Source organism: Sciurus vulgaris, assembly GCF_902686455.1.
Source record: "Sciurus vulgaris genome assembly, chromosome: 3".
Lineage (NCBI taxonomy): Eukaryota > Metazoa > Chordata > Mammalia > Rodentia > Sciuridae > Sciurus > Sciurus vulgaris.
Window position 1 is genome coordinate 23,460,332 of NC_136463.1, and position 22,412 is coordinate 23,482,743.

Sequence of the window (22,412 nt, forward strand, 5' to 3'; positions counted from 1 at the left end):
ATTCAATTGTTCTCCCAAACAGCAAACTTCCACTCCATCCAGGACCTGGAGGAAACAAGTCAATTCAAAGCTGGGAATTACTCTGTGTGCACCAAGGGTCTAGGTAAAGGGCAACATGAGCCACAGTTTGTGGTGTTTCTGAGTTTCCCTTCTCTTACCCATACTGAGGTTGACTGGAACCTCTCCCTTACACTGTGGTCCATAATTCTTGAGTGCCAGTATCTTTACTTTTCAAGAAAGATAGCTATCTTCCAGAAAGATATGCCTCCTTCTTGTCCAGGACCTAGTACAGTTATACTGACATTTGATGGTACATTACAAGGAGAAACTTACTTGCCAAATACAAAGGATGGCATAGGGGATACAAGGTGTTCACATTGGTAAGTTTTACTGTTCCTGATGCTTCTAATCTAAGGGACTGTATGATATCCTGGTACCTATGTGGTAATGGGGGTTTAGGAAGTCCTCTTCCTTTCCTCTCAAATCAAGACTCATGCAAAACACTGTCAAGGGAGCCAAGTTTATAGTCTAAATTTTATTATCTCCAAGTCATAATGTTGATCACAAATGTGTACCCTTTAAAACAGTAACAAAAAAAAAAAAACAGCAACAACACACATGGAGAAATCCTTGCAACTAAACACAGTGGACAGACAGACAACTGTCACAGTGTCTTAAGGTCTGGGAATCTGGGCATGCTGCCCACAGGCTTGAGGAGACATCTTCAGGTTTAAGGCAAAGGGAAGCCTACAAAGGCACAACCGCCGGCTACCCCTGGAAGAACCTCTTAGTTATTTCCTCCTTGGGGGTTACAGCTTAAATGCCTCTCCTCCTTCCTTATCCCACACCATGACTCAGTGGTTAGGCCAGCTGCTGGAGGGAAGGAGTAAGAACAGACAGTGACATTACTAGGGGAACCTTCTCCCTCAGGTTCTGTAGAAGGACAAGGATCGTGGCCAAGTTCCCCCTGGCAGACACGAGTGCTGCAATAACAGGAAGCTATCCCGCAGAGGCAGCAGGTTGGTGCCATGGCCAGGGAGGACAGAGGGAGAGCCCTTGCCCAGAAGGTGACTGGCTTCCTTAGGCCTTAAGGCCAGGTGCCATATCTTCTGTTTGCAAGAACAGAACAATTGGGGAAAATAAGGTAATAACACCTAAAAATTTGTAGCAGGAAAACTGTGGAGAACAGCGACTGCAAAGGACAAGGTAGACTGCTTGCTGGATAGTACTTGCTTCTAGAAAGATGCATTGGTCCACAGCAACTGAGAAGGGAGTGGGGTAGGGATGGAAAGAAGTGAAGCAGAGTCCTTTAATTCCACTAACCTCAAAGCCTGAGTCCTGAGGACTGTGTGAATACATTCCCCTAAGGTGCAAAGGCTCTCACTCCACCCTCTTTCCTCACAAAAGTATCTGGTTTGCCATTTCTCCCCACAGTAGACTCTGCCCTCAGTAGAGGACTGAAGCCCACCAGAGTACCGTTGGAAGTTCAGACTTGTAAACCCTAAATCAAAAAGAGCTCCTACTCACCCACTCTGAGCTTTTCTCCACAAAGGGACACTGTGTGCAGACGCTTTGTTTCCACAGGGTTAGAGGAGTTAAGAGAATTCAAGTATACAAGAGAATAACAAAGGCCCACCAAAAGTGAAAGGCCAGCTCTTTTTACACTTGGTTGATACATTCTCAATTATCTGGGATGCAGGGAAGAGTCAAAAGGGAGCCCAGAGGGGCTAGCAAACCAGAATGAACTTATTTCATTTAAAGGCAGAGAGAGAGAAAGAGAGAGAAACAGAAAAACTAAGAATATTAATTTAAAAATAGCAAGCCAGGCTTTAAAAAACAAACATTTTAGGAAACAAAACAAACAGGCAGGAACTTCCCTGGGAGAAGACACTTAAATTTCCCAGGAGAAAGTGAAGAAGAGCAAAACTTGGGCTTCTGAATCTATCCTCAGAAGCCTGGGCTGTCTGGGTCTCTGCTCCCGAGCACAGACAGCTCAAGTGAAGAGTAGAGGTGCGAGGAGGTCACCTGTTTCTCCTCTCTCCAGCAGAGCCTGTCCTCAGAGGAAGAGGATTCTTCCTCCTTCAGGAGCTTGCTGGTAGGGTCATCCTATATCTTTGAAGCCCTCAGGGTGGTAGATAGCCAGTTGAATTTCTCTTCTCTCCTGAGATCTCACCTCCGCTGTTCTGACAAGGGTTGGGGAAAAGGAAGAACCACCAAAGTGTTAGTGGACCTCTGGACACTTACAAACTGTTCTCATAAAGCCACATTCTAAATAATGTGGTTTTGTTCTGTTTTGTGGCACTAAGGATGAAGCCCAAGGCCTTGCACATGCTAAGCAATGCTCTATCACTATGAGTTACACTCCCAGACCCTAAATGTTTTAATGATCTTAAAACAACAGTTTTTTCTCCTTTGTGATCTTTAGAACTAGCTCCTTCTGTTGTACTGCCTTCAATTCTGATTTCCCTTTTCCTTAGTGAACTTTCTAAGACCATGTTCCTGTATTTTTCCTTATAAGTTCCCAAATGGAACTGTCTAGTTAACAATGGGTTCTATTTCAACCCTGACCAATGAATTTGCAAAACAAAGGACCGGCAACTTCTGGGAGTCCTTTAAAGCTCAAGAGATATCCCATGATTATAACATAAAGCTTTAATTAGGTGATTTTGGTTGTTAAGTAAGCAAGTACAAGCATTAGTTTTAAGAACAGAAGTCACAGTAAATTGTTCACTTACTTCTCTATGATGTTAGAGTTAAAATATTCAGAAAGTCATTTTAACTGGAACCCCTGCTTACAACCTGAAATAAAGTTCAAATTTCCTATCAGTCATACCAAAAAAGACTGTATTCCACAGAAAAAATCCTGAAAAGCAGAGATTCTCTGCAAAATGGAAAGCCCACTGATGTAAGCAAATGCCATAAATATGGGTAGGAGCTCATACCTCAGGTGGAGGGGGGCTTGATGGTGACTGGCTGGGGAGTCCTCCGGGGTGGGGAGGGCTTTGGCTGCACCTGCTGCTGGGCAGGGTTATAGTAGGTCACTCCTCCATATACCTGTGATGGCGCCTGAGACCCCCGCAAGCCAAGAGAAGAAAAAGCTAAGAATTAATTCATCCAGCCTTAAATGAAGAGGAAACATTATCTAGCCACAAAAAATAAGATTACTGCAGAATTTCTATAATGTTTAAAAGTTTTAAGTTGCTCCCTTTAAAATAATGTGACTATTCATTTCTGCCTTAATATGTCACTATTATGTTCTGGTTCCTACCTCCAAAATATTGCCCAGCTCTCTCCAGTTTCTACCATATGCTGACAAATGGCAAAGGCTGAGCGCAATGGTGACAATCCAGATACAGATGGTATCAAGGGAGTTAAGTAGGACAGAGTAGGGTAAGTTGTTGAGGAGAATTTCCTTTTGCGTGTGTGTGTTAGGGGGAGGGACTGGGGATTGACTGCAGGGACTTGTATAAAGTCTTGCTAATTAAGTTCCCTAGGCTGTCTGCAAACTTGTGGTCCTCTGGTCTCAGCATTCCTAACAGCTGGGGGGTTATAGGTGTTCACCACCACAACTGGCTAGAATGCAGTTCCTTTGTGCTGTTGAGTAAACAGCAGAAGATATGGTGTACCCAAAAAACATTCAATGAAATACCATTAAAGAAACTGAAGTGAATAAACTGATCGGCATTACATAAGCTGCATTTCTACCACCTGACCAGCTGGAGGCATCCTGGCCCCACACCAAGATCAGTAGCATTGAAAATTCTCAAATTCCTTTAGCATTCTTCTCATAGCACAGTCTTGTCTGATTTAAAAGATATGTTGCTACAAAAATCTGCTTATTAGCCATCTCACCTGTGTATTAGGATATAGATGAGGAGGTGGTGGGGGAGGTAGTGCTCCTGGAGCATAAGGGTAACTGGGATTACCAAAGTTCATGACTCCTGGAGCAGAAAAGTAAGTAGGAGCAAGCAACTGCTGGGGTGGTGGCTGTCCCGGAGACATGGACACTGGTGGTGGGTAGAGGCCTGGATTGGGCAGAGGTGCCGGTGTCTGGTGGGGATGTAAACCTGGATAAGGAGAAGAAAACAAAAACTGAAAAAGATACTACTATTTTCACAGGATGGTCTGGCTGGACTGCAACACAAAGGAGCTCAGGATGGAAATCCTCAGAATGGACCCAAGCAGCCAGGATGGCCAGCTTCACAGGCTAGCAGCAAAGAGCTCAAGCGTGTTGAGGTTTATGGAATCCCCAAACCACATCCTCACATACTAGAAGCATACAGACAGAAGTACAAAAGCTTACCTGGGTGGGGAAGGTGCATTTCCGGCTGTACAATCATGCCCTGTGGGGGCAGTGGGGCAGGACTGTCACCATGGGTATATATTGGTCCCTGGAACTGCACTGTAAGATATCACATTGGGACTCATAAACCCTCACTCTTCATATCAAAAGGAAATATCTTCTTGTCTCCCAAACCCTTTAAAAGATGTGAAAAAAATGGCAACTAGGCAATATGTGAGAACAGTGTGAGAGGAAAGAAGGGAAATTAAGAGATGGGAGGCTGGCCTGTTAATTCACTTCATCTTGCCAAGAAAAGTACCCAAACAGTAACAAACAACTCACATGGATCATAGTAATGTCCCTCCATGATACTGATGTGCACAGGAGGGGCAGGAGGCTCTGGCACAGGTCTCTGCCGCTGGGATGAATAGCGTTTGGCTCGACCACCCTGGACACCCTGAGATAGAGAGAGAGACCTGAACAAGACTTCCAGTGGGCTGACTCTCATACAAAGTCCTACCTGTTTTTTAGAGGTTAGAAAACACTTGGTACGTGGCAGCTTTTAGTATTTGCAAAATAAATGGGAAATCAATGAAAAGAATCAATATTCCAACCTAAACCTTCTATCCTACATTTCTGAGACCTAAATTAAAAGAAGCATAGGTAATCAATGGGAAAATTAGCATTAAGACCTTATATTGGTTTAAACAGTAAACAAGTTATAATATGCAGCTCTTCCCCAACTACTACTCTTCCCTTTTTTGTACCATTTCTTCCATCCGGTTAAACTGAGGTGGAGGTCCTGCTCCCATGTGTATGTGGTTCGGCACACCTGTAGTAGATCAAAAAAAAGTGACTGTCGTGAGTGGGACTCAAGGGCCATCAAGAAATGACAAATTGAACATGGGGAAAAGTTTTCTTCTTTTATTTTTATTTTTATTATTATTATTATTTTTTGGTGGTGCTGGGGATTGAACCCACGACCTTGTGCTTGCAAGACCAGCACTCTATACCAACTGAGCTACATCCCCAGCCCCCCTTCTTTTATTTAAAAAAAAAATTTTTTAGTTGGCAATGAACACTTTTAAAATTCATTTATATGTGGTGCTGAGAATCGAACCCAATGCTTCGCATGTGCTAGGCAAGCGCTCTGCCGCTGAGCCACAACCCCAGCTTCTTCTTACTTTATATTATTATTATTAGTAGGAGTAGCAGTAATGGTACTGGGGATTGAACCATGCCAGCTGGATTTCTTCTTCTTTTTTGGGGTAGGGGGCTGCCAGAGATTGAACGTAGGGGCACTTAACCACTGAGCAACACCCCCAGTCCTTTTTTTATTTTTAGATAAGGTCTAAGTTGTTTAGGGCCTCACTAAATTGCTGAGGCTGGTTTTGAATTTGCAATTCTCCTGCCTCAGCCTCCTGATTACAAGCACTGGGATTACAAGCAAGCACCACCTGTTGGCTTTCTTCTTTTAAACTATCTCCTTATTGTCAACACTAGCATTTGAAAATTTGCTCCTACTGCCTGTCATCTTAACATAGTAACAAAGTCCTTGAATATAAAAAAAATGACTTTGGTGAAGAAACATGTTCAGTTGGGTGCAGTGGCACACACCTGTAATCCCAGCTAGGAGGCTGAGGCAGAAGGATCACAAGTTTGAGGCCAACCTGAGCAACTTAGTGAGAACCTGTCTCAGAAATGTAAAAAAAACTCGTCTGGGTAAGGTAGTACACACCTGTAATCCAGCAACTCAGGAATGAAGTAGGAGGACTAAAAAGTTCAAGGCCAACCTCTGCAATTTAGGGGAACCTTGTCTCAAAAGAAAAAAGGACTGGGATGTGTGTAGCTCAGTGGTAAAACACCCGTGGGTACATCCCCCAGCACCAAAAAACAAAACCAAACAAATGAATAAACACAATCAACCAATAAACAAAAACCCCTCATGTTCAAGTCTTTCCTACTAAACACTTCCCTGAATAGAGGGAAGATTATAATTAGCACATTATCAAACATATTGTAAAATCTAACCCAGAAGTTTCAGAGCAGCAACTGACCAGCAGTAGGATATTCTGTTAAATCTTCCTAATTATACTGTTGGCATAGGTCTGGACATTTGGGAAGATTCCACATTGGCTGAAAATTACTCAGAATAAAAAGGAACCAGAGACTGTCTTACAATGATAATAAAATATCAGTAAGAAGCTGGGTGTGGTGGGACATGACTGTAATTCCAGCAATTTGGGGGGCTAAGGCAGGAGGATCACAAGTTCAAGACCTGTCTCAGCAACTGAGTGAGACTCTAAGAAATTTATAGAGACCCTGTCTCAAAACATAAAAAGAGCTGGGGTAATGTAGCTCAGTGGTCAAGTGCCCCTGAGATCAATTCCCAGAATCTCCCCACCCTGCAAAAAAATCAGTAGGAGTATCTACTCCTCTCAGAGATCAACTCTAGGTTCAGTGTGGACTACACTGATTTGAGGTGTTTAAAAATCACATATGCCAGAGGAGGGTGCTGCACTCCCAGTTCAAAGGAGGACTTCCTATCTTTAAGTTCCCACCAGACTTGAGAAACTAAGAAGATAGACAAAGCAGAATGGGCAAAAGGGACAATAGGATCTACTCTCTAGAACTATGTCATCCAATATGATACTCACTAGCCACATGTGGCTATTTAAATTTTAAATAATTAAAAGTTCACTTCCTCCCTCTGGTCACATTTCAAGTATTCAAAAGCACCAGGATTACATAAAAGTTCTACTAGGCAGTCTGTGGGCTAAGGATATTTGAGAGAGATTCCTTCAAAGACAGAAGATCCTGATCCTGAGTCAAAAAAGTATTTCTGCCTTCAAACATTTAACCATTAGCTCAAACAAAAAGAACACTGTCACCTTTTTCCACCTTTTTTTTTTTTTCTTTCTTCCACATTTTTGTACAGAGAATAGAAAAGAATTCTGATTCAGAGGCTCAACAATCATCAGTTAATAGTACATAGAGTAGTGGAACATTTGGGAGGCTAAGGCAAGAGGATCACAAGTTCCACACAAGTCTGGACAATTTAGTGAAGCCCTGTCTCAAAATAAAATAAGTGCTGGGTATGTAGCCCAGTAAAGCATTTGCCCACCATGCACAAGACCCTGGGTTCAACCCCCAGTACAAGAAAAGGAGAAAAAAAAAAAAAAAAAGATAGTGAGATAGCCTTGGGTAAGAGACAAAACTGCTCTGAGAACTGGACAAATGAACCAATGAACCCATGCTTTTACCTCAAATATGAAATGATGAGAGACCTAAGTCCTAGTCCCTAAGCCCAGTGATACAGAGGGCAAAGAGCTAGCTATCAACACTATAATACCTACCTCGAAGCTCCCGTGGTTGTAGGAATGAAGGTTGTCCTGGACTCCAATTCTGTTCTGCTATACTTAGTTGTGCCACATCTTGCTCAAGTCCACCTGTAGCAGAATCTACTGAAGCCTCCCAGTTCCCAGTCTTAGTAGATGGAGGAGGGGTGGTTTCTGAGACTGGAGGTGCTGAGGTCAGCCCTTCAGGTGGAGGGGGCACCTCCTCAGCAGTTTTGACTGCATCTCCAACTTTGGTTCGGGTTCTTCTCGCCCGGGAGTAAGATTTCTTCTCAATAGGCCTGTCAGGGGCTGGTGGTGCAGTGTCAGGAGCAACAGCTGGTGTCTCTACAACTGCTTCTTCTTTCTCAGGACTGCCAAGCACTGGAACATCTGCTTCTGGGGATGGATCCCTCACAGAAGTCTGCTCCAGGCGCCGTGACCGGTAACTAGTCTCATGCTTAACAGTCTCACCAGACCGGCCACCATGCTGCCCACCAGCCTCCACAGGTCTAAAACCAGTACGACCTTCCTTGAAGCCCCCAGATCGAGAGTAATTCCTAGGTGCAGACATGCGGCCAGTACCTGCTGCATTCCTGTTAATAAATGTCCTTGGTGGTAGGGTACCCCCAGGACCCTGGTGGCGATGGGGCTTGTTTGGACGCTCACCAATCCAGTTTGGATCTCTTTGTGGAGGACTCCCAAATCTAAAAACATGAAATGGAGAAACTTAAGAAAAATAACAAAAGGGACCATGATAGATATAAATTGAATCAGGGAGACAGCCTATATTCCTTACCCACTCACTTACTGGCTACAAAGGTATTTAGAAAAGCAGAGAAGTTCTTTCTAAAAATATCAACAATCCAAAATTTCCTTACCGGGGTTTCCGAATTCTTCGGGGTTTGATGTCATCAGGATTGTGAGCTGAGCGGATATCATAGCCATAAAGAGCAATAAGCTCCTGTCGGGACTTGGGAGCCTGCTCATCTTCGCGGAACTTGTCATGCTCCCAACGACCCTCATCCTTCCATAGCTTTCGCTGTCGCCCCTTGGGTCTGGACAAAATCAAGGAAATGTGTCTTGAGCCACTTTATACTTCGAAACATCTCTTCTTTCTTAAAAGGCAGGCTATGCAAGTATGTCATAGCTCAGAGGCCTCCTATTAAGGAAGGCAGAATTGTGATTCCTAAGAGATGTTTCGGAAACTGACTACCCTGGGTCTAGATCCTAGTTCCCCTACCAAAAATTACCAAACATTCTATGCTTTATTGTTGTGACTAGTAAATGAGATAATACAGATAAAGCACTTGATAAAGTGTCCTGACATACAGTGAAAGCACTAAATACATGCTAGAAAGCAACAGCACCTGATTTCTTCCTCCTGAGTTTGACCTCGAAGATCATGCTCAAAAAAAAGCCCCTTCCGGGGTATGTATGCTGGATTCTTCCGATCTTCATCATCATCCAAATGCTTAGGGCCCTTTTTACCCACTTTGTTCTCCACAGGCTCTGTGCTCTCCTGAAAGAAAGATAAAGGGCTCCTTACTCCTCCAAGATTGCGATTCCCTAGTCAAGCCCCTGAAGAGGACTGTGCAGTGTACTGACCTGTCCATCCCCACTTTGCCTCTCACCAGTCACGGTGCCTTTGGTGTCAGGCTTTTCTTCTCCCTTCTCTTCTTTTGCTGAAGAATTAGCAGCATCATTACCCTCTGATTTCAGTTCCACTTTGGAGTTTTCCTCTTCACTGTATTCCCCTTCTTCAGCCTGAAAAAAAGTTTCTCTGTCAGCTGGGGAGATAAGATCTGAATGATGCCACTTTATAATTTATTTTCCTTTTTTTTTAAGATTTTAATTTTTTTCCCATTTTTTTTTTTTTGGTACCAGGGATTAAACCCAGGGGTGCTTAACCACTAAGCCACATCCCTAACCTTTTTTTGTATTTTATTTAGAGATAGGGCCTCACTAAGCTGCTGAGGCTGGCCTCATTCATGATCCTCCTGCCTCAGCCTCCTGAGCTGGATTACAGGCATGGGTCACTGAGCCCAGTCTTTCCTATATTATTTTATTGGTGCATTATAGTTTATCTACTGATAGGATTTGTTATTACATGTTTTGTACATGTACACAATACACAAGTAACAATATTTTCTATTCTTTAGGAAAACATTTTCTCACATTTACTAAAACATATATCTAGACTGAAAAAAAATACAGTTACAAACAACTGCTGCACATTCAACATTTTTAAATAAACTCACATTTTATTAGTTTACATATCTTCAAAAATAGTGTAGTCAGGTGTGGTAGTGCACACCTACAATCCCAGCAGCTCAGGAGGCTGAGACAGGAGGATGGCAAGTTCAAGGCCAGTCTCAGCAACTGAGGCCCTAAGCAACTTAGCATCTGAGTTTAATTCCTAATACCTAAATAAATAATAATAATAGTATATAAAGGCAGGATATATATTTAGTCCATAATAACAGATGAACTGAGTGAATTTGCAAACTGCTTGTAATGACGCCAAGATTTCTCAAGGTACTATTTTCCTCTTCTTTTTTTTTTAGAAAGGATAAAATTCAGGGCCTTCCATGAGCTAAGTCGCCAACCACTTCTCAAGGCACTGTTACCTCCAAATTGGGAAATACTGACATTTTTCTTTTTCCGGTGCTACAGAATGAACCCAAGGCCTCACATGCACGCACTTTACCCTGAATCACACCCACAGCCCCATGACTTAACATTTTTGCTGTCTATAATATGGGTGCCAAGTTTTCTTTCTTTGTTTTTTGGGGAAGGGTACTAAGTTTTCTGCAGCATGAGATTCCCAGAACCAAGAACGTGGTCCAGAATCACATTATAAAATTTTGACCTGGAAAATCTTAGAGAACAACTTGTCTTTGATATTGGGGGGTGAGGGGAGGACACAACACACAGACAAGCTTGTGTTCTCTTTCCTATATTTTTTTCCCTCTTCCCACATCAAGATTGGATAACTCTGCTCCTAACAAAAAGTGTTGAAGCTGGGCTCAGTGGCACACGTCTATAATCGCAGCAGCTTGGGAGGCTAGGTAGGTGGATCACAATTTTAAAGCCAACTTCAGCAAAAGAGAGGTGCTAAGCAACTCAGTGAGACCCTGTCTCTAAATAAAATACAAAATAGGGTTGGGGATGTGGCTCAGTGGTCAAGTGCCCTGAGTTCAATCCCCAGTTCAACCACACCACCAAAAAAAGTATTGAGTCTCTCCACATAAGGGAGGGTTATTAGGCCATCTCCTTAAATAGGTGCCACTAGAATAGGTCAGAAAATGGAAGTGTAGCTAACCGTAGGTAGGGAAAAGCAGCAGCTAAGGCTCATGAGAAGGGGAATGGCTTTAGAACAGGGTTACTACTCTCCTTTCCTTGTCCTCCCTGGATTTTAACCTAAGGAGGCAGGTTAGGGAGGTAAATGGTTACAATAACTCAAAAGAAATGGGTTCATGGGAAAGTGGTCTAGTCCCCACTGGTGGTTCACCTCTGCCATCTGGCAAATACGTGTACATGGGTCTTTTGTTCTACAGGAACTGACACTTGACCTGAACCACAATTGTCTCTCTATACCCAAGTTGGCCCCAGGAATCTGGTCAAAGCGACTCAACTAATAGTCCTGATTAAGTGAGAAGCTCTCAAACTATACATTCTGTCCTTTCTTCAAATAGAGCTAGATCTGTCTGATTGGCCCAGACAAGCTAATTAATCCCTCTTCCTCACTGTTCCCTGCTCAACATCTGGGTATTATGGCCTCTGAGTGTCTTGAGCTAGGATTCCCAGAAAAATGACAGAGCACTAAGGGAGACTGTTTGACTATACCTTTATTTATTTGATACCAGGAAGTGAACCCAGTAGCACTTAACCACTCATTGCCAGTCCTTTTTTAAAAATTTTGAGACAGAGTCTCACTAAGTTGTTTAGGGACTTGTTGCTGAAACTGGCTTTGAACTGGTGATCCTCCTGACTCAGCCTTCTAAATTGCTGGGATTACAGGCCTGAGTCACCACACCCAGCTTGACTATACCTTTACTAAGAGAATCAAGCCTTTATCTACAGAATTTTAACCATCAAACACCCTTGATTCTTCTCATATTCTTCAATTACATGAAATCTCTCTTCTTTATATGAGGACAGGTGGATGTTAATCATTCAGTTTTTTCCTTGATCCTAATTTCCCCACAGGTTTTGGAGTGAAAATGCAATAACTTGCTTGATGTGCATATATGATATATGACTTTATTACTTCCCACCCCAAACAAAATAGTATAAAAGCATGATCAGTTAGGGAACTCTGTTTTATGCTCCATCCTCTCTAAACTGTACAACAATGTCAAATGAGGCAATTCTTTTATTCTGAACAAGAAGCTAATTTTGTTTCCAAGGAAGAAAGAAAGGAAACAAATTGCTGAGACTACAAATGAGAGTCAAAGCCTGGTCTAACTCAAGCCAAGGGAGATCATCAAAGTCCTTTGCTAGGGCTGGGATTTTAGCTTAGTATTCATCTACAACTGAAAAACAAAGTCCTTTGCTAAAGGAGACAAACTCCTCTACATCTTTCACTACGAACTGACCTCTTTTCAGCTCTCACTAATCCTGAAATAATTGCTTCCAGTAAAGAATTACTATTAGGGTTTTCTTTGTTCTACCCACCACCCCACATCGTTCAGATTTAAGAGGTAGGGTAGGTGTCCTCCCCATTCTTAATGCCTCTTCTAGATTCAACTCCTTATCCATTTTATTTGTGTATATATGTGTATGTATGTATATATGTATCATCTACCTATATCACACATTTTGAGGCAGGGTATTGCTGTGTTGCTTAGGCTGATCTTGAACTAGTGGGCTCAAGTGATCCTCCTCTCTCAGTCTCCTGTGTAGCTATGAATATACATGGCTAGCTTCTCATCCTCAGTTTAAATCCCTGCTTGAAGCTCCTATCATCTATGCTTCTGCCACAACCTGTCATTTACTTGAAGACTAGCTCAGAGGTCAGTCTTCCCCTTCACTCCAGTCACCCATTTTCATGCCTGGGCAACTCAAAATTTAAAAAAAAAAAAAAAAAAAGAATTTTTAAAGGATCATGAATATAGCTTAGCAGCCACTGAACACTGGGTTTAATCTCCATAAAAAAATAAATGAAAGCTTTGTACCTGAAAGAAAACCATTACAGAAAGTAAAAAAAAAGACATCTATCTACAGAATGAGGAGTAAAAAACTTACATATCACATATGATGATAAAGGACTTACAAAATAACTCAATAACAAAAAGACAACTCAACTAAAAGATAGGCAAAATATCTGAAGAGTCATCAGGGAAATGCAAATCAAACAGGTTTCACATTACTAGGATGGCTAGAATTAATACAAAAAAGTCAGGAAATAACAATTGCTGCCAAGGAAGTAGAGAAATGGAAACATACATGGCTGTTGGAAATGTAAAATGGCGTGAACACTTTGGAAAACAATCTGGCAGTTTCTCAAACAATTAAACAGTTATCATATGACTCAGCAATTCCATTCCTAGGTACATACTCAGGAAAAGTGAAAACATCATTCTGTATAATTACCATATAATTATAACATACCAATAGCAAATATGGGGGGGGAATGGATACATATGTCCACACAAAAACTTGTATACTAATGTTTACGGTAGCATTTTTCATAATAAACAAAAAGATGAAAGAAGCTATGGCAATAGGCAGGCATGGTGGCATTTGCCTGTAATACTAATGACTTGGGAGGCTGAGGCAGAAAAATCATAGGTTTGAGGCTAATCCCTGGGCAACTTAGTGAGACCTTGTCTCAAAATAAAACTTTAAAAAGGGCGGAGGAAAAAAATAAATAGAAACAAAAAAATATTAAAAAATGAAAAGTGGTGGGGGGTATAGTTAGTTGGTAAAGCACTTCCCTAGCATGTACAAGGTGGCTGGGTCAATCTCCAGAACCACGAAGGAGGAGGTGGGGAAAAAAGAAAACTAAAAAAGGGAAAAGACCAAGAACCCAAGTGCTCACTAATGGATAAAAGGATAAAGAAAATGTGGTATATACATATAATAAAGTATTGTTCACACCTTAAAAAAAAAGAAAAGAAAAAAAGAGGAAATCTTGCCACCTGAGACAACATGCATAAACCCAGAGGACATTATGCTAACTGACATAAACCAGACACAAAACATGGTGTGATCTCACTTATAAGTGGAATCGGCAGAAAGCTGGTTGCCAGGCTTGAGGGTAGAGAAAATGGGGGTATCTGAGCCAAATGATATAAAACTGCAGTTATGGCAACATTTTTTTTTTTCTTTTTGGTACTGGGGATTGAACCCAGGGATTGTGGCTTTATCACTGAGCCACAATCCTAGGCCCGCCTCCCAACTTTTTTGAGACAGAATCTAGCTAAGTTGTTGAGGCTGGCTTTGCACTTCCAATCCTCCTGCCTCAGCTTCCTACATCACTGGGATTACAGGCATGAGCCACCACACCTGGCTAAAATGGTAATTATTGTTAATAATAACATACTACATATGTGAAATTTGCTAAGGCAGATCTTAAGTTTTTTCACCACAAAATTAACTATATGCCACAAAATAAAATTAACTACTTGAGGTGATAGATATAATCATTAACATATATCAAAACATCACAATGATTTCCTCCTGGCTGTAGGGGGGTTTAAAAAAAAAAAAAAAAAAAAACACATTACAGACCTTTCATATATGTAATTTTTATTCATCAAATATACCATAATAGAGAGCCGGGGGGAAAACAGAAACAACCTGAATTTCCATCGATGGATGAATGGATTAACAAATTATAATATTTCCATATAACTGATTATTATTCAGTCATAAAAAGTAACAAAGTACTGATATTCACTACAACTTTCAAAACATTATGTTAAATGAAATAAGTTGTCACAAAAGCCTATATATTACATGATTCCAATTATATGAAAGGCCAGAAAAGGAAAATCTACAGAAAGTACATTTCTGGCCTGGGGGAAGAAGTCAGAGAAGTGGGATTGATAGCTAAAGGTTACATGTTTCTTTTTGAAGTGATAAAAAGTTTTCTGAAACTGATACAGTAGTGGTTGTACCTATCAGAATTAAACTGTTACCTTTAAATGAATAAAATTTATAGTAGGCAATCAGTAACAGTTTGTTTTAAACCTACTTTTTTGGCACATGCCTCTAATGCCAACTACTTGGGGAGCTAAGGCAGAAAAACTGCATGTTCAAGGCCAGCCTGGGCAACTTAGCAAGTCCCTATTTCAAAATTTAAAAAGGGCTGGAGATGTAACTCAGTGCTAGATCAATTGCCTAGCATTTGTGAGGTCCTCCGATCCATCCCCAGTATGGGGGAGGAATGGGCTGCTTTTTATTCCTGTTTAGTTATTCCCTTACCCTCTCATCTCCAACTTTTTAAAGGTAGCTACTTCCTTGATCCTTCAACTTTCTATCAATCAGCCCTTTCTCACATTTACTTTTCTCCCCTTAAGACTCCATGGCTCATTCATTTCTATGACTACTAGTAACACCTTCTATTCCTTTGTCAGTCCCCAATGCCTGGGAGCACATCAATTCAACTGTTTGCTTTCTCTAGCCCTACAATAAACTACCCCATCCATGAAGGGGGTTACACACTCACAACAAATTACCCCATCAATGAAGGAGATTACACTTATACTTTCAAACCTTCAGTCTCACAATTCCTACCATGCCCTACCACCAAACCCAACATCATCATCTTTTTTGTTTTGGTAATGCTAGGAACTGAACACCTGACTTGGCACATGGTAGACAAGTGTTCTACCACTGAACTATACTTTCTATTTTAATTTGAGACAGGGTCTCACTAAGTTGCTGAGGCTGGCCTTGAACTTGTGACCCTTCTGCCCTAGTCTCTGGAGTAGTTGAGATTACAGGCCAGTGTCACCACATCTGGCTCAACCTCATTTCTTGAAGCAGATGCCTTTCCTTCTGTCTCACAAAGAAAAAACAAACACCAGTTTCCTCTGCATATACTTTTCCTCCTCACTTCTCTACAATTACAATGGAAAATAGTTCTCTTATCTAGTTCCTACTTTTCACATACTCAGTCAAGAATACCAATACATATTATCTACTCCCTTTCTTTTCTTTCCCTCTGAACTTGTTCCTTCAATCTTTAACCAAACTCAAGATCCTCCCAACTTTTAAAAACCACCACCTAACTATCTTCTGGCATCAAAGAATTCTCTTCAGTTACCATCTCTCTAGGTTCCCTTCAGTCAAGCTTCTTTAAAAGTTTTCTTGAAGATTTTGGGAAAATGGAAGCAACACAGGTTGATCTCTCTTCAAATCTCCACATGGAATGACAGAACTTCTGGACAGCAAAACTGAAACCCTCTGGACAACATTTATAAGGTATCTCCTGTACTCAAAATCATTAAGTGCATAATAAGAGAGCATCAACAGCCACAGGATCTACATAGTATTGGTGCTGGTGTTAGAGAAAGCAGAGAGAAGTAAATGGAACTAAGAACCAGAGAACCCTGCCATAATGAACAGGTGGACAATGAAAAGCACAGCAGGCCAAACAACTACAGCTGGAACTAGGAGGGGTTTTGCCATGTGAATGTTAAGAATTCGTGGTAAGATCAAACTGATGTAGTTACCAGGGTTCCCTTCTAGGATAGGGTTTCTCAGTGAAAAAAACTACTAAGCAGGCTGGGGTTGTGGCTCAGTGGTAGAATGCTTGCCTAGCATGTGTGAGGAACCAGGTTTGATTCTTAGCACCACATATAGATAAATGAATAAAATAAAGGTCCATCTACCACTAAAAAAAAAAAAAAAAAAAAAATTTAAATTTAAGTTAAAAAACAAAACAAAACAAAAAAAAAACTACTAAACAGCACAGAGAGGATCCAGAACAAGTTGGGGAGGGGAATAAAAGCAATAAGTCTCAGAAATCAAGTGACCATATTTTTTAACACCACAGAAAAACAATAAAAGAGCAACTTCTGCGAAGTTAGGAAAAGTTTCCTTGGAACCATGCTTTCTTCTAAAGATTTAGGAAAACTAAATTTCCATTAAAGTGAACAGAGAAAAAAAATACCAAAGTTAAACCCCATATAAACTTGTTATAAGGACACAAATTAGAATAGCATTCCTGTAGACAATAAAGCAGGCCAATATGATATGTGCATATCAAAATTGTAACTTCTACTTCGAAATAAGCTAAAAAGACATCAAGAAAATTATGTAAGGCATGAAAAAAATATTAATCAGAATTTTAAAAATAATGAAGCAGGGTGGTGGCACATGCCTCTAATCCCAGCAACTAAAAGGCTGAGGCAAAAGGATCCCAAGTTCAATGCCAGCCTCAACATTAGTAAGACCCTGCCTCAAAATAAAAAATGAAGAGGGTTAGGATGTGACTCCATGGTAAAGTACCCCTGGGTTCAATCTGCAGTACCAAAATAAAATAAAATAAAGACAGATTAAATAATGAAAACTCAGGATTAGGAAAGTATGAGAAATTAGTTAGAAATCACATATTAGTTGTTATACTGTATGCATGCATAAATATGTAACAACAAATATCCCTATTATGTGTAACTATAATGTACCAATAAAAAAAGGTAGGAATTTGAACAGTTACAGGAAGAGCACTGTGTGAAAATAGAAGCAGAGACTGACTGGAATGATGTATCCACAAACCAATGGAAAGGATTGCCAGAAACACCAGAAGCTAAGAGAGAGTCACAGAAAGACTTTCTTACAGCCTCCAGAAAGAGACAGCCTGGCCAACACCTTGGTTTTAAACTTTCAGCCTCCAGAACTGTGAGACAAATTTGTTATTTTAAGCAATATGCTTTATGGTAATTTGTTACTGCAGTCCTAGGAAAGTAATGTATATTCCTTTCATATATTAAAAAAAATTACCTAAGAAAAATAAAATCAGAACTTAGTAAAATCTATTAGTCAGGTGTCTGTGTTGGAAACAGTAGAAACTGATGTTGTCCATTTTTAAGTAGAAATAAAATTTATTCAGATGAGGGAAAAAAAAAAAAAAAAAAGAACTGAACTCATGTATTAGCTAGGCATGAGATAGTGCAAGCCTTTAATTCCAGCCACTTGGAAGGCTGAGGAAGGAAGATTGCTAGTTCAAGACCGCTTTGGCAACCTAGTGAGACCCTGTCTCAAAAAAGGGCCAGGGATATAGCTCAACGGGACAGCATTTGCTTAGCATGCATGAGGTCAAGTTCAAAGTTCCACAGGTTCTCAACCTCAAAACATGTAAAATTTGGTTGTGAGTGTAGCTCACTAGCAGAACACTAGTCTAGCGTATGCAAGGTCATAAGTTCAATTCATAGCACTGCAAAACAAACAAAAAACATCTAAAACCTAGCCTGTGGCTGGGCAGTGGTAGCCCACACCTGTTGTCCCAGCAACTCTGGAGGCTGAGGCAGGAGCATAGCAAGTTCAAGGCCAGACTCAGCAACTTAGTGAGACCCTCAGCAACTTAGCAAAATACTGTATCAATCCCCAGTACCAAAACCTTAATCCACCATGGTCCTTCACAAAATCTCTTCATTCCATAGTCCCTTTCTTAGTAATTAATTAGAACTATTCATCAACTTGGGACATTCCTTTGACTCCTTAATTCATTTAATGAAGGATTCCATTAGTACCACCAAAATCTCTCCAATCTGTCCAAGTATTATTAAGTCCCACTGGCATTTTACACTTCTTTAGTGCACCACTATCTGATTCTTGGACTATCCTAACAAACGAACAGTTCTCTTGCCCTGCTGGCAATTCATGCTGCAGTTTCATTTTTCTCCTTGCCATCAGACAACATCCAAACTCCTTTATATATGGAATGGTGAGCCATTATAAATTCAGAATCACCAAACCTCACTAAACATTCCAACTGCCAAGCAGTTTTTCCAATGCTTCCATGCTCTAATGACTACTGCAAAATATTCCTCATCCCAAACCTCTTATAACTTTCAATTCTGTAAACTTCTATTTTCACAGCCACTATTCTACTCCATGCCACACCCACTGCTTGCCTACATTTCTGTAATAGCTTCCTTAACTGGTTCCTCTGACAAATCTTATTACCTATAGATCAATTCTCCCCACTACAGATAAAAAACCTGTTGCAATTCTTTCTCAAATTTTACTGTGCAAAAGCATCAACCTGGGATTTTGCAAACATAAATATCTGAGTGTTCCAAGCCCCTCCAAGATTTTGTTTCAGTAAGGACTGGCCAACTGGATTTTCTGAAGGAAATATTCTCTGAATCTGACAAACACTACTTTAATTTTTTCCCCCTTCTTTAGAATAGAATCCAAATACTTTTTCTTTTTTCAGTCCCAGGGTTTGAACCCAGGGGCGCTTAACCACTTAGCCATATCCCCAGTTCTTTTTTACATTTTATTTAGAGACATGGTCCTGCTGAGGCCAGTTAGGGCCTTGCTAAGTTGTTGAGGTTGGCTTTGAACTTAATCTGCCTGCCTCAGCCTCCTAAGCTGCTGGGATTACAGGCATGCACCAACTATTTTTATTTTGAGACAGGGCCTTCCTAAGTTGCTGAGGTTGGCCTTGAACTTGTAAGCCTCCTGCCTCAACCTCCCGAGTTGCTGGGATTACAGGCATTTGCTACTGAACTCAGTCCTTGCTTTGCTGTTTTTAGTTATACTAAATATTTCATATTCTCCAATTCATTGTGCAATCCATCATTATAGATCTTCTTTTCAGTGTTCCCTCTGCTTAGAATATTCTGCCTACAACAGGGATAGTGGCGCAGGTATGTATCCCAGCAACTCAGGAGGCTGAGGCAGGACAATCCCAAATTCAAGGCCAGCCTCCCCAAATTTAGTGAAGCCCTAAGCTACTGAACAAGACCCTGTCTCAAAATTGAAAAATAAAAAAGGGCTGGTGATGCAGCTCAGGGGTAAAGCACCCCTAGATTCAATCCTCAGTGCCAAAAAACCCAAAAACCTCTCTGCCTGGCTAACTCTAAACACCCCATTCTCTGTTTCCAAATACCTTAAAACTAATCACTTGCCCCTGCAATGTGCTCCCAACACATCTTACGCTTCCAATATCATGGCATTTATCAAACATTATAATTCTTGCTTAAATGTCTCCCTGCTTTGATCCAGAAGGTAAACTCCACAAGGGAAGAACTGTCTTTTACCTAGTGCCTAATACAGTCCTAGCACACAGCAGGTACTCAACAACAACAACAACAACAAAAGCGGGGGGGGGGGGGGGGGTGTCAAGTAAGCCCCTTCATGATCCAGCCCCTGCTCATCAACCTTATATTTCTATTACCCATACTGTCCAACAATGCCCTAACTACTCCAAACTATTTCAAGTTCCCAAATATTCCACCTTCTCTCCTGCCCCTGGGCTTTCTTCCCTGTTTCTGTCTTTGCCTAGTACATGTTTTATCTCGCTAACTATAACTTATTCTTTCCTGAATGCCTAAGAGAGATTCAATGTCCAGTCATAACAATACTCTTCTTAACCCTATCCCAAGAGCTGTCATCAAGTGACAACTCTTTCAATTAGGCAAGACTGCCTGAATGTTTGCTGACTTCCTTATGTTGTAAGATCCCAAAGACAGAAATTATGTTAGGTGTTCACTGTTGCATCTCCACAGGCCTAACAGTATTCAAGATGTAGTCACAGTTTCATAAAATTTATAGAATAAATCTTTGATTCACAATTTGATTCTTCCTGCACATAATCACTTCCTTAAATCCAGAACTCAGGATTATTCAACAACTCTAAGGCAAACAGTCATTCAGAGGGCAACTGTAATTATTTATTTCAATCAAAACAAATAAGCTTTCTGAGAAACTTTCCCCAACATACATAAAGTCTTATCTACAACATGAAAGATGCTTTTGACACAGACCACTTAGTATCCTGTCCTTTCAAAGTCTTCAGATACATATGGGAGGAAAAAAAAAAAAAAAAAAAAAGATCCAACTGGTTAGCTTCTCAACCTAAGTATAAAACCAACTGTCAATACTGTACTTCAATTTTACCTTAATAAAACTATTTTTAAAAAAACAACTGTCAACCATCTTTTGAAAGACTTGAAAGTTCTACTATTTTCACACTGGGCATGTTGGTGTAGGCATCTATAGTTCCAGCTCCTCAGGAGGCTAAAGTAGAAAAAGCCCAGTCAACATAGGGAGACCCATCTCAAAAACAAAAACTTACTTTTTTCAAATATAGAGAAACCAGCTACTAACAACGTGGCACCTGAAGCTTGAAGAGGATTGCCCCAAGTTTCTACCCCTAATTGAACAGTACTTCCCTTAAGTTTTTAAAAAGCATAAATGAAGAATTCAGAAGAGAAGCAGGGTCATGGTATTTTTGCAGATGTTTTCAAAATGTTTATGACTTACACCACAGGGAAAAAACCTATTACACTCACTTCTGAGTCTTCTGCACTTTCATAGTCCGAGAGAACAGCTGAAAGAAAACATAAATATGTGAAGAAAAAGCAACAGAAACTATAATTACATTCCTAACTTTTTATTGTGAGCTAGGCTAATACTCTCAATTCTTACATCAACTTGTGAGGTAGATAAAAGTAAGGCAAACTGGCTGAGACTGATTTACCCAAGACCACACTCCCAGAACTTATGCTTTTTTCCCCTTTGGGTGGAGAGAGGGGTGCTGAGGATTGTTTCCCATACCCCACTGTGCCTGGCCAAAAGCTATGCTCTTAACCACTATATTCCAAAAAGCCACTCTGCAGCACCCTCCCTCAACGGTCTGAGAGGATATCCATTGTTGGAAATAGGTGACCTGAGTTTATGTACACAAATACTCCTGTCGTAATGAGGTAAAAAATAGTGCTCACCATCACCTTCCATGCCATCTTCACTCTCCTGAGGGGAAGAAGACAGAGTTAGCTCTGTGATTTCCAAAAGTGGGAAGCCCAATAAAGAAATGTAGGTGGACAGCTGAAAACTCAACACAAAATGGTCAAAAAGAGAGGGAGAAAAGTAAATCTTTAACAAGTAGCATCTGAGGGAGGCGGGTCTCTTCATATCCTGTCCCAATTTCTGAATACACATCCGCTTTCCATCCGCAGCGGCTCTTCTCCGCCCCCAGAACCCCCCAACCTCTCCTTCCCTTGGGATTCCGGATGTGGATGCAAACTCGCGCTGGGATAACTCTCCTTTTCGACAAAATACGTCCCAGCATCTCGCATCACCTACACCCCGCCCCCGGCCCGCACGCCGCCCCGCCCGCGCGCACTCACACACTCAGACTCCTCAGCGCTCTTGGCGCCCCCGCTCTCCACCCGCCGCAGATGGAGGGCCCCGCCGCGGCCACCGCGCTGGGAAGGCAGAGAGCCGCTGCCGCCGCCTCCAGCGCTCCCACTGCAGCTCCCGCCGCCCCGCGCCAGGGAGCCGCCACTGTCGGAGCCCGAAGCACCAGATTCTTCGTCTTCCGTATCCTGCGAAGCGCGCTGCCGCCGCCGGTCCGCCATCTTACGGAGAACGGACACCGCCGGCCAGCTCCTTACGCACCACGCCCGTCGCAGAGGCTACTGGGAAGCTCGCGAGCTAATCCCGGCATGCTTCACGTCCAGCGTTTGGTCGCCCCGCTTTTCGAGGGGCGGGGCCTGCGCCCTGCGGCACGTTTTCGGGCAAACGGGTTTACGTATTCGGTGACGTAAGGGGGCGTGATACAACCCCTGACTTCCCTAGGGCTGGCGCAGGGTGCCGGGAGCTGGACT

The 22,412-nt window shown here is 41.5% G+C and overlaps 1 protein-coding gene across 1 annotated transcript; it reads right to left on the reverse strand.

The window, feature by feature from the left end:
* Positions 1–515: 515 nt before the first annotated feature.
* Positions 516–22,226, reverse strand: CASC3 (CASC3 exon junction complex subunit). Its single transcript, XM_079135239.1, has 14 exons — positions 21,933–22,226; positions 21,528–21,555; positions 21,096–21,133; positions 9,226–9,384; positions 8,988–9,139; positions 8,499–8,675; positions 7,639–8,324; positions 5,050–5,114; positions 4,625–4,739; positions 4,304–4,402; positions 3,853–4,067; positions 2,943–3,066; positions 2,736–2,799; positions 516–2,183 (listed from the first exon to the last, which is right to left on the reverse strand). The coding sequence occupies exons 1-12, from the start codon at positions 22,161–22,163 to the stop codon at positions 2,944–2,946; spliced, it is 2,088 nt and encodes a 695-aa protein (XP_078991365.1). The 5' UTR covers positions 22,164–22,226; the 3' UTR covers positions 516–2,183; positions 2,736–2,799; position 2,943.
* Between the last annotated feature and the right edge of the window lie 186 nt (positions 22,227–22,412).